The following is a 15,190-nucleotide window of genomic DNA, read 5'->3' as shown; positions in this document are numbered from 1 at the left end:
CTCTGTGCCAGGCCGTAGAATGGGGTCCTGGTCTTCCTGTCATGGACTAATTGGGTCATCCAATATTCACCCACATCAACAACAATCGATGCAATGCGGCATATTTGTGAAAACTAATGCAATCATCCTATTGCATAATCATGATGCATGAAACATGATAAAACATTTAATTTCTCAATTTAAAAGATTAAGTTTAGTTCCACTCACCTCTGGCAGACTCTGACAACACCGAAGCAGCTGAACTCACTGCTGGGGTCCTCGGTTCCTCGAGTCCGAATCTACACAGGTGGACTCAAATGAGGGACCAAACATTCCTGAACATAACTATAAACTACTCCCCAAAAACCCCCTAAAACATCATGAAACAACCATAGAAAAACATGCAAAGGAGGCCTGGACAGGGCACTTTCGGCGGCAGGTTCGGTGGCCGAAAGTCCCTCCAGAGCCGAAAGTCAGGCAGGTTCGGTGGCACCTTCGGCGGCCGAAACTCCCAGACAGAGACGAAACTCATGCATGTTCGGCGGCACTTTCGGCGGCCGAAACTGCCAGACAGAGACGAAAGTCTCCTTTCGGGGGCAGGCTTCGGCAGCCGAAAGGCTTGCCTCCCCAGCCATGTTCGGCGGCCGAAAGTCCTTCGGCTGCCGAACCTGGTTTCTGCCAAAGGGCAAAAACTTGGCTCCTTTTGCACATTTCGCCTCCCAACCTTCCAAACATGCATAAACCTATTCTACAACACACATACACAAGCATACATGTTCCTAGGGGTCTCAAACCATCATAAACCCCATCTACAACACATCAAGCATCCACATTGTTCAAAAACACACATTTATACCCATAAACATAACCATAACCTAAACATGCATTCTATCCCATAGATCTACTTAAAACTTACTTAAAACATGCAATGAGCTGAAGATCGGCTCTTACCTCTTGAAGATCGAGAGAGAGACGACCTAAACTCGAAGTTGAGAGAGATTGGGTTCTTGAACCTCTAAGCTCCAAAACTTTGCTCAAAAGCTCAAATCTTCAAAACAAAGTTAAAACAAATGAAAATCTTGAAAGATCTAGAGGAAAAACATCAAAGATTGGTGAGGGACGGCGGAGAGCTCACCTTGGCCGAAAATGGGGAAAAAGCTCGCCCGTTTTCGGCTAAGGGACCCTTTTATAGTGGCTGGCCAGGCCACGTTCGGGGGCTGAACGTGCCTCCGCATGCATGCCATGTTCGGCGGCCGAACTTGAGGTTCGGCGGCCGAACCTGGACTTCCTCACTTATGCCTTCGGGGGCCTAAGGCACACCCGAAATGCCTGTATGTTCGGCGGCCGAACTTGAGTTTCGGCGGCCGAACCTGAGTTTTCCTCCAAGGTTCTTTTCATGCAAAAACTCATTTCCTTTTTACTTAAAATCATAAAACACATTAAAACATTTTATGAAAACATGGTTTTACCCTTCTAGAGGTCTCCGACATCCGAGATTCCACCGGACGGTAGGAATTCCGATACCGGAGTCTAGCCGGGTATTACAGGCTAAGTGTGGGGATATTTGATAGAACATATTTTAGTCCATATTATCATGATCTTATTAATGTTTATTTACTCTATTCTACCTAATTTTGTGGTTTTAATCATGTTTTGCAGGTATTAGGTATAAAGGAACAATTTGGAGAAAATGCTCTTAAAAATACCAAAAAGTGCCAAAAACAGAAAAGCCACTTTCGAAAGCCGAAAGTGAAGTTCGGAAGCCGAAAATCCCCTACCTTCGGCAGCTCCTTCGGCGGCCGAAAGCCTTGTCCAGAGACAAAAGTCCACCACCTTCGGCGGCACCTTCGGCCGCCGAACCTTTGCTCCAGAGCCGAAAGTCCAGCCTCCGAAACTTACCTTAGGCGGCCGAAAGTGCCTCCGAACAGTCTCCTCCTTGTTCAATAAGCCAAATCTTGAAGATCACATGTTTTCCACTTTATGCCATGCACATTCAATATTCAAATCAAGGCTCCACCTTCCTCTTTAGTGCATGAATAATGTGAAGAAGGCTTCTTGGACACACCTTGAGCAATTAAAAGACCAAAAAGGGCTTGCTACTCCACATGTGCACATAGAAGACATAAGGGCACTTTGAGCAGCCTCTAAAAGATACATGAAATCCTAGGCAGCCTCCCAAGACCTATTTAAAGGCTTCATGAAGGCAAGAAAAGGCAGATTTTGATCCCCACATCACCAAACAAAGGCAGCCGCACCACCTCCTTCATCCTCCCACTTTGGTTCTTCATCTTCTTCTTCTATTTTTCTGTTTTGGTTCAGCCATGAGTGGCTGAAACCCTTATTCTAGTTGAAGTTTAGTTGAAACTAAGGTTGTTTAAAGGGTTGTGAGATCTGAACATAAAGTGTTTGCTTTTGATTTATTCAATATTCATGCAATTGTGCTTAATTCTAAGATTGCTTTGTTGTTTTGATCAAATTGGCCACTTGATTCTTGATTGCAAAGTTAATTGATTGTTGGTAGGAATATTTATTAGTCCGTAATTGCTGAAAATATTCTGACCTAAGAACGCTTGGTGTAAAAACTAAGAAATTGTATGATCTAGCAATATCTCATGCGTTTGAGTAGCTAGGATTGAATCTCTCTCATTCTTTATGCAATTGACAATTGTTTTGATGCCTATGGCCCAAGGACATTCCTTGGCAATTTGTTAATTAGTAATTGATTTGAGGACGTTCCCTAATTGATTTAATCATAAGGAGAGACATGGTGGTGAAAAGCGTCTTCCACCTCCATAACTAATCTATTGAACCAATCAAGAAAACCTAAGTTTCAATGATCAACCCAAACAACCAAAGTGGATCCATATCTTCAACTAGACCTTTTTCATATTGATTTCCTCTTTTATCTTGATTACTTGCTGTTTTAATTGCTTTCAATAGTTGTTAATCAAATCAATCTCAAAACCCCCTTTATACTTTATTGAACTTTACTTTTGAACTACTTGCTTTCAATTGTGCTTTCAATAAGTTCTCTTGGTTTTGATTAAGAAAAATAGACAGGTACTCAATTCTCTGTGGATTCGATCCTTCACCACTATCTGCAGTTGTAAATTGTTGATAACCAAGAAGGTTATTTTTGACTGGTTTCGACAACCGCGAGTCACCTCATACTGAAGTGGTGAAACTCAACGGTCATCAAAAAATTCAAAATATATATATATATATATATATATATATATATATAGAAACAAAAGTTTAAGACATTTTTGTTATTTAACATTCTATTTTTCTGTTATGTTTTATAATTTTTTTTCTATTCAATGTAAATTGAAACAATGCACAAGTTGATGTAGAGAATTTTTTAAATTATTTTTTTATTCTTATTCTTCATGTATATAAGTTATTATTTTTGCTTCATATAAATCATTATTTTCATCTCTTATTATTTATATAACTTATTTTTTTCATTAAATTGAATTTCTTTCTTTTACTTTTTTAAATTACTTATTAAGGTATGTAGAAATATTAAATTAATACAATTTTACAAGCACCATGCATGGCGTGGAAATTTGACTAGTGTATAAATTATAAGCGACCTTTTACTCGAGGGGAGTTTGCGGCCATATATTTATGGATGCTTAAAAAATTCTTCAATGATTCACAGATATTTATTAAGGATTTTTCTATTTTAAAAAAGGATTAAAGGCAAAATTAACAAATACTACCCAAGTTTCAAGGAATAAGAAGAAAAAGAAAATGCACCAGCCGGGAATCGAACCCGGGTCTGTACCGTGGCAGGGTACTATTCTACCACTAGACCACTGGTGCTGCGACAAACGATCATTGCCAGATGATTATTAATTAGTTTCTAGTGGATGTCGGACTTCCCTTTATCCGCTCCCAGCTCCTCGTCTCCTCCGAGTCCGCCAGTTGGTTTGCAGTGGCCAGAATCATAGAGCTGTAAACTCGACATTGATTTCCATCATCCATGTCTCTATCAATTCCGATGCAGCTCTCCTTCTCTAAAACCTTATCTTCCCATCACCCACTCTTCTGCTCTCGGTTTTCCCACCTCTCCCTCCATACCTCACCCGTTCCCCGCAAAACCACTATAATTCGCATGGGCGGCGGGCCCAGAACCTACCCAGGCGGAGTATCCAAGTGGCAATGGAAGCGGATGCAGGCGAAGAAAGCTAAACAGCTTCTAAAAGCTCGGCTCTGTCGCGAGAGACAAATTTACGAAATGCGAAAGAGATCTGAGCTGAAAGCGGCGGTTTCGGAGCTCGAGCGCCCCTGGGAGGTGGTTGAGAGAGCACCGACGTTGTTCTCTGTTAGTGCGGATGAGCAAGTGAAGGTATTGGCTGATCGGTTTCAGAAACCTGGTGGGTTCGATTTGTGGTCGGAGAGGGATGGGCCTCAGTTGTTTGAGACCCCCGATGGGATCCCCTCCGCAAGATTTTTCCCGAAAGGTGTTGTTCATAGTGTCAGACCTTACGGTAAGATTGCTGGGAATGGTGATGGTGATCGTGAAGAAGAGGATTCTGCATTGGAAAGTGAAGGTGAAAATGAGAATGGAAATAAAGATAGATATGGTATGACAATGGCAAAAAATGGGTACAAGAGTAATGCTGTATCAGTTAATGGGAAATTTAGGAGGGGTGGTCTGAACAATGGAAGGAAGAAGGACTATATGGATTCTTTGGCAAGGGAAGATAAATCAGATTCAGAGAGTGGATATAACAAGAATTCTGCTGGAAAATGGGGCATGGATAAGAATTCTAGAAGTAGAAATGGTGGTGAAATTAGGAAGCAGGGCAACAGAAGTAGATTCAGGAGTGGTTTAGGCTCATTAGATTCAGGGCAAGTTGGTTTAGGTAGAAAGCAAAGAGGAGGTGGTGATTTCAAGAATAGTAGGAGTAAGATTGATGGTAGGATTAATGGGAGTAATGATTTTGGAAATCGTAGATATTCCAAGTCTGAAGTTCTGGATATGAATTTACAACAGGATGGGAGTTATGGGTTCCAATCCAAAAACAGGCAGATTGAGTCTTAATTTTCTAGCTTTTAAGTGCTGTCAGCGAAATGGGACTAATGGATTGAATAGCATTTGAGGCTAGCAATTGATGCTATCAAATTGTGAAGACTGGTGAGGATATCATATTTGGCACTTGATGTAAAAGAGATGTCAACAAATACAAGATGATCAGGTAATTTTTGTTACCGTCTCAAGCATAAATTGATGTATATTTGTGTACTATGTGTTGTGTTCAATTTAGTAAATCTGTATATGAGCTGTGAAATGATTCAATGGAGATTTTGCCCGATTTTAGTGTTTGGGATTTGCATCTTGTTTATTTTATTTTATTTTATTTTTTTATTAGAGTAATATATACTTGAAACATACATATGGTTTGTTGCTTCATATAACTTCCAGTATGCAAATTCTTAAGAGATCAAGAATGATTGATAAACAAGACTGGCATTGTCCAAAGTAAGCTATCTCCCCCATTACCCACCAAACAATAATAAAGAATAAATTATAAGAAAGCTTTGCATTTGCATTTGTATGCCTAGCATGGGTGCTACTTGAATTTGTTGCGAATTGAAAACAAGTGATTGCTACTTTCAAGGATCATTGTTTTACTTTTAATACATATAAGAGTTGGATTAGGTTAGATCTTTGAAAGAAGATTTAACTGAGCGGTGGTTGTGTGGACAAGTAAATGGTCTAAGCCTAATCTAATATAAACAAATTGACATCTGTACAAGGGTATGATTACGAGCTAACAGTGCAGGATGGAGAACTGGGTGAAGACGAAAATTGGCCCCTGTTTAGGCAAAATGCCATTGTTGCATGTACTTGATAACCAAAGATGCACGCATGGGGCTACTTTCAAGTAGGAATACTGGATAGCCTATTAGCCTATGTACTGCCTTCAAATGGAAATTTAAATAGTGAAATTTCAAGTGTAATGTGGGTATAATGTATATCTATATATTTTGTAAAATTGCTGATTGAGGAGTTACAAGAAGATTGATTAATTGTGTTGTTGAATTGGATTGCTTGTGCTTTTCAAACGAAGTCTTTTCAATGTCAAATGAAAATGATGTAGCATAGATAGCCCAAGACTATATTTAGAGTTAAGACACTTTCTATTAGGAAGAAATGGTCATATCATAGCATCATGGATATCTTTGGAGTTTGCACCAAATGATATAGAAACCATTGAGGCATTACAGACGAGTGATTCATAGACTTAGCCTCTCTGATTGTTGATGCATTTGGTCAAGGGTATGAGCAGAGTTTTGGAGAGGTAGGGCTTTTTGGGAATTTTGAGTGCTGGCACATATAATTTAGTAAGCCAATATTGTAAATAATTGAAAGATATTGCCTGGGAGGAAACTGAATAACCAAGGACATTGAAATTTGAACTTTGAATGCTTGGTTAACTAGCTGCATTATCATATTGTGTTGTTGAAATTAGGTTTGAAGTTAAGAAAAAAGTGGGTTTGCCTGGAAATGAATGAACATGAAAGGCTTTGAATACTATATAAATGGAATCTTCAAGTTTGTTGGTTACATTCCAGCTAGGTGCATGGATCTGCTCATAGTTGTCAAAGGCTTGCCTCATGCTCAAGGCTCGTCAGACTTCAACCCTAACGCCTTAAGTGCCTAAGCGTGCACCTTGTTCCAGGCTCATGGCTGTAGGAAAGCAAACCATTATTGCCACCATTGGCAAGTACTTCCATCGACAAAAAACCACTTTGGCTTGAAATTTTGCCAATCTATCACCATCCAATGTTGATGACTAAGATGTTCTGGGACTTAATATCACTAGTGAATAGCGATAATCAGTTGCCTTAATCTCTCTTCTCATATGTTGGTGTAATCTGCTCTTATTGTCTTTCTCATTTTAACTGTTTTTTATAATCTGTTTTCTTTTCTAGTTTATTTGACATTATCCCTTTTAATTATCATTGACAATTCTATATGAGTAATTTATTATAGCATTGTGATATTGCTTCTTTATTTTTTTTTTTTCAAACTTTTAACAACTGTGTTCTAAATTATTTTTTAACAAGTTTTCCCTAAACTATGACACTTAATTTAATTGTACCCTACGATGAATTTTCTTCTGTTAAATTTAGTTCTTTTGCTACATAAGCATCCTAAATGACTAACATTAATTTATCTTAACTTCGAATTAAAAACTCTAAACACTCTAACCCTATATTGGCATGAATTTTTTTTTTTTCTTCTTTTTCTTTTTCAAGATCAGGAGCATGCATATTCTTAAGATTTTTGTTTTAATTTTGTGAATTGTTTGGACGTTATCTGTTAGGGTACTCATGGAATCAATATTATGAATAGGCGCTCTACTGTTTCTGTTGTGTTGAAAGATTTTCAAAATATAAATATTTATTGTGAGGGGTTTGATAGTTTAATTTAGAGGCTATAGTAAAATTAGTGTTTAATTTAGAGGTTATAGTAAATTAATATTAGTTTGTTTAATCAGATACTTTATATAGAAAAGGTGTTAAATTTAACAGAAAAAAGCAACAGTGGGTACAAGTGAATTAAGTGGCATAGCTTAGGGTGGATTTGTTAAAATAAAAAAATAGTTTAGAGTAGAATTGTTAAAAGTAGAAAAGTTTGGAGTTTTCTTTTACCATTAATACTTTAGGTAATATTATAGTTATCAAATCTAGATTCGAATGGAGAATTGAAATCTTCATTTCAAGAATCGAATTGAATTATAAAATTCGCTAAAATTTCTAAAAATCAATTAAAAATAATAGATGTTCTAAAAATAAATGAAAAATATATTCTAATAACATTTTTTTGATAAATATAGAATTATCATTTACCTAATTAGAAATTTTATCGTATTTTAATTTTTTCATAATAGAATATAATGGGTGTCGAAACTATCAAAAATAAATTTCTGCATTAAAAATAAATTTCTGCTTTAAAATAAAACTTGTGATAATGGTAAGCAGAATTGATCCCACCGAGACTGGTAAATGGATTAATTCACTGAGACCGGTAAATAGATTAATTCTATTGAATGAAATAAAATGAAATGAAATGAAGAGGTTTTGAATGGAAAGAAATAAATAAAATCAATTTAAAAGAAGAAACGATTTAAATTTAAGAGAAAGAATCAAGGTGAGACATATTTAATTTTAGTTTCAGTTTTTGTGGATTCAGTTTTTGTGGATTGATCATAAATATAAAATAATTTCAATTTAATTATTGATAAATCAGTTATAGATATCGATATCGAAAACATTTCAGGTATCAAACTTTTTCTTAATTTTAAACTAGTTAAGAGACACTCATTAACTAGCTCTAACTTTTAGACAACCGTAGAAGACGCTCCAACAATTTAATCCAATTATTGCATTAAGAATTAAAAGAATCTGATTCTAACTAATAAATGCGAGATGCTCGGTTTATTTAAGTTAGATTATACTATTTTTTAGGAAGGCCTTACGCAATCTAATTCACTATTTATTTCTGTTTAATTAAATAATTACGAATAGCAATCTATCATTCTATAAATTGAGAAATGACGCCTTAATGCAACAACCCACAGAATGATATTGAGCAATAAACACAAGAATAATTGAGAGAACTATAGAATCACACAAATCTCACAACCGATTAAACTAAAACTTTAATTATCTTTTAACTAAAAAAAAAATTTAGCCACATATGTCCATGGCTAAGAATAGAAGATGAAAGATAAGATAAGATATCTAATACATCAGATTGCCCCTTTTTATAGTGCTAAGAGTCCTAAATACAAGTAACTAAAATCAAAATCAAGTACAGCTTGGCAAATGAGAGTTGTTTGTTTGATTCGCGAATTTAAAGCTGAATTTCGTTTGTCAAGTATGTTTATGTCCATAACGTAGTCCATAATTGTAATACCCGGCTAGACCCCGGCATCGAAATTCCTACCTTCCGACAGAATCTCTGTTGAAATTCGGAATTCTCGGATATCAGAGCCTTCTTGAAGGGTAAAATAAGGTTTTTATAGAATGTTTTAATGTTTTTAAAGTTTTAACAAAGAAAGAAAATTGAGTTTTGAAATAAAAAGTCATGGAGGAAAAACTCAGGTTCAGCTGCCGAACATGGGGAGTTTGCGGAAGCACCCTTGGCCCCCGAAGGTGGTCTAGTCAGCCACCTATAAAAGGCCCCTTGTTAAAAAATGGGCGAGTTTTCTCTCTCTATTTTCGGGCATATGTGAGATTTCGCCCTCCTTTGGTTGATTTTATGTTTTCCTTCAAATTCTTCAAGTTTTTGATAAGTTTTTACTTTGTTTTGAAGATTTTTGAGCTAAAATCAAGGTTTAGAAGTTTGGAGAACTCCGGAGACCTATCCTCCTGATCTCCAAGTTTGGATCACATATCCTCTCGATCTTCAAGAGGTAAATGTAGATCCACGCCTTTTACGATGTTTTAAGAAGGGGATAAGGATTTTGATGCATGTTTAGAGTAGATGTAAAATGTTAGGGTTATGTTAGTTTAATGATAAATGTGATGCTATGTTGATGTTTGTTGGGGTTTAGGCTAGTTTTATGCCCCTATGCGCTTGAAAATGTGTTTATGCATGTTTTAGAATAGTTGGATGCAAGTTGGAAAGTTTTAGGTGGCTGGATGAGTGAGGCGGAATCGGGTTCTGCCCTTTGGGAGGACCCAGGTTCGGCCGCTAAAGCTAGTTTCGGCCGCCGAACCTGCCTGTGGAGGCAGTTTTGGCCGCCTAAACTCGCCCCCGAAAGTTTGGACTTTCGGCTCTAGAGGGGAGTTTCGGCCGCTGAACCTGCCTCCGAAAGTGCTTGACTTTCGGATCTGTGGAGGACTTTCGGCCGCCGAACCTTGCCCCCGAAAGTGCCTGACTTTCGGATCTGTAGGGAACTTCGGCCACCGAACCTGCCGCCGAAAGTCCCCTGCCCAGCCTTCATTTGCCTGTTTTCTATGCATGTTTTATGATGTTTTGGGGGGGGGGGTTTTGGGGAGTTGTTTAGAGTCATGTTATAGTGTGTTTGGTCCCTCATTTGAGTCCACCTGTGTAGGATCGGACCTGAGGAACTGAGGTGATCAGCAGTGAGATAGCTGCTTCAGAGTTAATTCAGAGTCAGACAGAGGTGAGTAGAACTAAACTAATCTTTTATTGCAAGAAATCAAATGTTTTAAGCATGTTCATGCATCATGTATATGTAATAGGTTGGTTGCATTAGACCTCACGAATATGCCGCATTGCATAATTGGTTGTTGATGTGGATGGACAACAGGACGACCCATTCTGCTGATTCCAGACCAACTCTATCCCCCCTACAGGAATGCTTAACCCACTGCCGATTCCAGAATGGAAATGAGAGAATATAGCTATGGATTTCGTGGTGGGGTTACCGGCAACGTCCAACAGACTAGACTCCACATGGGTGATTGTGGACAGACTGACCAAATCTGCTCACTTCATCCCTGTCAGGAGTGGCTATTCTGTGGACAAATTGGCGCAGGTGTATGTTGATGAAGTTGCCAGGTTGCATGGGGCTCCCGTTTCAATAGTGTCAGATAGGGGACCCCAGTTCACCTCTAGGTTTTAGCGGAGTCTGCAGAATGCTATGGGTAACAGGCTGGACTTTAGCACTGCTTTCCATCCACAGACGGATGGACAGTCAGAGAGGACCATCCAGACTATTGAAGATATGCTCAGGATGTGTGTGCTAGGTTTTGGCGGTTCTTGGAGGCAGCATCTACCTTTGGTGGAGTTTGCCTACAATAACAACTATCATGCTAGCATAGGGATGGCTCCATATGAAGTTTTGTATGGAAGGAAGTGCAGGTCACCGGTCTGCTGGGAGGAAGTGGGAGAACGGGCCTTAGCAGAGCCTAAGCTAGTAGAGATCACTAGTAGAGTAGTGCCCATTATCAGAGAAAGAATCAGAACTGCTATGAGTCGGCAGAAGAGTTATGCAGATGTCCGCAGGAAGCATGTAGAGTTTCAGGAGGGAGATATGGTGTTGCTCAAGATGTCTCCTATGAAAGGGGTAATTCGTTTTGGGAAGAAAGGTAAGCTAGCTCCACGGTATATCGGACCATTTGAAATCTTGCAGAAGATTGGGAATGTATCGTACAAGTTGGATTTACCTGCTTCAATGGAGAGAATCCATCCGGTTTTCCATGTTTCTATGTTACGGAAATTCGTGTCAGATCCGGGTAAGGTTCTTAATGAGCCTGATGTGGAGATCCTAGGAGATCTCACATATGTTGAGTAGCCAGTGTGGATCCTAGACACGCAGAGTAGAAAGCTGAGGAACAAGGAAATCCCGATGGTGAAAGTCCTTTGGAATCACCACAACATAGAAGAATGTACCTGGGAGACACGGGAGTCTATGCTCCAGCAATACCTTCATCTCTTCTAAGGTTAGTGTTTTATGTTTTATGTGTGCTTCCTAGTTGCTTTTGTTTGTTTGTTGAACATTCGGGGACGAATGTTCTTAAGGGGGGAAGAATGTAATACCGGCTAGACCCCGGCATCAGAATTCCTACCTTCCGGCGGAATCTCTGTTGGAATCCAAAATTCTCGGATATCGGAGCCTTCTTGAAGGGTAAAATAAGGTTTTTATAGAATGTTTTAATGTTTTTAAAGTTTTAACAAAGAAAGAAAATTGAGTTTTGAAAGAAAAAGCCATGGAGGAAAAATTCAGGTTCGGCCGCCGAACATGGGGAGTTTGCGAAAGCACCTTTGGCCCCCGAAGGTGGTCTGACCAGTCACCTATAAAAGGCCCCTTGTCCGAAAATGGGCAAGTTTTCTCTCTCTATTTTCGGGCATAGGTGAGATTTCGCCCTCCTTTGATTGATTTTATGTTTTCCTTCAAATCCTTTAAGTTTTTTATAAGTTTTTACTTTGTTTTGAAGATTTTTGAGTTAAGATCAAGGTTTTAGAAGTTTGGAGACCTCCGGAGACCTATCCTCCTAATCTCCAAGTTTGGATCACATCTCCTCTCGATCTTCAAGAGGTAAGTGTAGATCCATGCCTTTTACGATGTTTTAAGTAAGTTTTAAGAAGGGGTTAAGGGTTTTGATGCATGTTTAGAGTAGATGTAAAATATTAGGGTTATGTTAGTTTAATGATAAATGTGATGCTATGTTGATGTCTGTTGGGGTTTAGGCTAGTTTTATGCCCCTATGTGCTTGAAAATGTGTTTATGCATGTTTTAGAATAGTTGGATGCAAGTTGGAAAGTTTTGGGTGGCTGGATGAGTGAGGCGGAATCGGGTTCTGCCCTTCGGGAGGACCCAGGTTCGGCCGCTGAAGCCAGTTCGGCCGCCGAACCTGCTTGTGGAGGCAGTTTTGGCCGCCTAAACTCGCCCCCGAAAGTTTGGACTTTCGGCTCTGGAGGGGAGTTTCGACCGCCGAACCTGCCCCCGAAAGTGCTTGACTTTCGGATTTGTGGAGGACTTTTGGCCGTCGAATCTTGCCCTCGAAAGTGCCTGACTTTCGGATCTATAGGGACCTTCGACTGCCAAACCTGTCGCTGAAAGTCCCCTGCCCAGCCTTCCTTTGCCTGTTTTCTATGCATGTTTTATGATGTTTTGGGGGGTTTTTGGAGAGTTGTTTAGAGTCATGTTAGAGTGTGTTTAGTTCCTCATTTGAGTCCACCTGTGTAGGATTGGACCTGAGGAACCGAGGTGATCAGCAGTGAGATAGCTGCTTCAGAGTTAGTTCAGAGTCAGCCAGAGGTGAGTAGAACTAAACTAATCTTTTATTGCAAGAAATCAAATGTTTTAAGCATGTTCATGCATCATGTATATTTAATAGGTTGGTTGCATTAGACCTCACGAATATGCCGCATTGCATAATTGGTTGTTGATGTGGATGGACAACAGGACGACCCATTAGCCCTCTAAATGTTATGTAATGGAAGACCAGGGCTGCCATTCTACGCCCCTGACACAGAGTACAGAAAAGACCAGGTGTGGCCTGCACTACGCCCCTGGCACAAAGCTTATGTTATGTAATAGAAGTCCTGAGGAGCTCCACCGAGGGTCGGGCACATAGTATAGGGATTTTTGGGTCAGTCCATCCGTGATGTGTATTGTTTGTGTTGTGATGCATTTCATGAAAGCATATATTTAATGAATCGTTTTTACTGTTCTGCTCGCTGAGTTCTTGTAGCTCACCTTTTTCCCCTAACCCCCAGATTTGCAGGGTCAGAGATAGCAGGAAGTCAGAAAGGGTAATGGCTATGTCATGTAATAGGCTAGCAGTGGACATGTAATATCAATGGATTAAAATTGTGCTTGGCCCTAGTCTATGTTGTAAATCCCTTTTTGTACATGATCTTTATGTAAATGTTTTAATAATAAGTTACGTGAACCAAGCTTGATGTATGAGATGTTGACCCAACTGGAGCATTTGATGAGGGCTCCAGTATGGGGTTTTTATGTTTACAGTTATGATGCATGCACAGGTCAAGTTTGGTATATGAAAAAGTTTAAGTTTTTATAAAAATGTGTGATCATGTATGGGATTCTATCAGGTATGACAGGTTGGATATTAGGCTTGCTACGGGTTCCAGCGACCTTAAGTCGATCTGAATCCTAACGTCGGTAGCGGTCCGGTTTTTGGGTCGTTACACTAACACAGCTCATCTAGAAATTAGAGTTCAAATTAAAAAATTTGATTGTGATCACGTTTGATCTCAGAATGTGGATTCCGAATTGGATTTTTCTCTTGTTATTCTCCAATCGTACCAAAATAACAAAATTTAAACGAATCAACCTGTTTTAAACGAAATCAAACTCAATATCTAAGTATTTTGTAATATTAAAGCTGAATAATTGTGCATATTATTAATTCTCCTACACTTAGATCAGACTTGCCCTCAAGTATGTACTCATTAATCAGAAAAAACTCACAAAAGCTACTCATAATCAGTGGCTCACAAAGTTAACTTAACTTATTTGAAGCAACCAACATTTCATAGCAAAGTCTCATCAATGTATATAAATCATAAAAAAAATACCAACACAATCTTTAAAACTGAAATGTAGCAAACTCATTCTTAATATGTGACCATGCAATTAAGTTCCATCAAATTCTTAAATTAGTGCATACAGAAACATATATTCAACTAACCAAGAAAATCTCTTAAAATTATAATTTTTACCAAGGATTTCGGAAATTCATTTTTTATTTATTTTATCATTTTTATTTTTATTTTTATTTTTATGGTCTTAGTTCGAGATTTTTTTGGCTCCTATGAGGGTATACTCTTTCAACACTGGTTTTCTCCATTCACAAGGGGAATGGGTCCGAACCACCCAAACCACTCAAACCAACCGATGATGGTAAATCATATTATTAGTGGTACATTTTGAATTATTGACGACCCCCTACGGGGTATAATTCTCTCAATCATTAGTTTTTTTCCATCTACAAGAGACATCACTTGCTTAAGGGGATCAAATGCCATACCATTTGAACCAGCTAATGTTGGTAAACCACCCAAAAAATAATTTTATTATTATTATTATTATTTTTTAACTTAGTTCCCTGATATAGTATTAAGACTCATTGCATTAGGTTAAAGTAGAGTTTCAAAATGCAATATTGGTTTTTTATCAAACAATATCAATTCACTTAAACATAAGTTTGCATATTTCAACCCATAAAGAAAAATGCTAGAATCTCTTAATGATTTGCATAAAAAAAAAAAGAGAATGTCATTTGTGCTAGCTACCTAAAATAATTCCATTTAACTCTGAAAGTCAATTTTTATTTTATTTTTATTTTTTTATTTATTTTTATTTTACTTTTTAGTTTTTTTAATGAGGATAAACGAATCAAACAAAAAAAAAATAAAAAAAAATTAAAACTAAAGCAAATGAATAGCATGTATATAAACGGACTCTCCCCCACACTTGGATCACAATATCCTCAATGTGATAAAAAAAAACAAGACAGTCAAAGCAGATATATGTTCAGTTTTTCCCCTACACTTGGATCACAATAAAAAAAAAAAACAAGAAGATAGTTTAGAATGTGACCTGGAAGAATGTCATGTGACGGGTTGCGCCCATTGAAGGTGCAAGCTCGTCGCCCATCAGTGGTGGAGGATTTGCATTTGGGATTCATGAGAGTATGTGAGGTGCGGCTACCTAATACTATTTCCTTCACCTAAAACACACCGTTT

General features: G+C 38.2%; 1 protein-coding gene and 1 non-coding gene across 6 annotated transcripts; one reads left to right on the top strand and one right to left on the bottom strand.

The window, feature by feature from the left end:
• Positions 1–3,736: 3,736 nt before the first annotated feature.
• On the bottom strand, positions 3,737–3,807 carry TRNAG-GCC. Its single transcript has one exon. It is a non-coding gene; the product is annotated as a tRNA-Gly (tRNA).
• A 57-nt stretch (positions 3,808–3,864) lies between these two features.
• On the top strand, positions 3,865–13,235 carry LOC110621352. 5 transcript variants are annotated; one of them, XM_021765610.2, is made up of 2 exons: positions 3,865–5,186; positions 13,196–13,235. In XM_021765610.2, exon 1 carries the CDS (start codon positions 3,968–3,970, stop codon positions 5,030–5,032), a length of 1,065 nt encoding a protein of 354 aa, XP_021621302.1. In that variant the 5' UTR covers positions 3,865–3,967; the 3' UTR covers positions 5,033–5,186; positions 13,196–13,235. The 5 variants fall into 5 exon arrangements, with proteins under 5 accessions (XP_021621302.1, XP_021621304.1, XP_021621301.1 ...); XM_021765612.2 differs by lacking the exon at positions 13,196–13,235 and adding an exon at positions 10,062–10,079; XM_021765609.2 differs by lacking the exon at positions 13,196–13,235 and adding an exon at positions 5,775–6,034.
• The last annotated feature ends 1,955 nt before the right edge of the window (positions 13,236–15,190 follow it).

Source organism: Manihot esculenta, chromosome 8, assembly GCF_001659605.2.
Source record: "Manihot esculenta cultivar AM560-2 chromosome 8, M.esculenta_v8, whole genome shotgun sequence".
NCBI classification, from domain to species: domain Eukaryota; kingdom Viridiplantae; phylum Streptophyta; class Magnoliopsida; order Malpighiales; family Euphorbiaceae; genus Manihot; species Manihot esculenta.
This window is presented reverse-complemented; position numbering and strand designations above follow the sequence as displayed.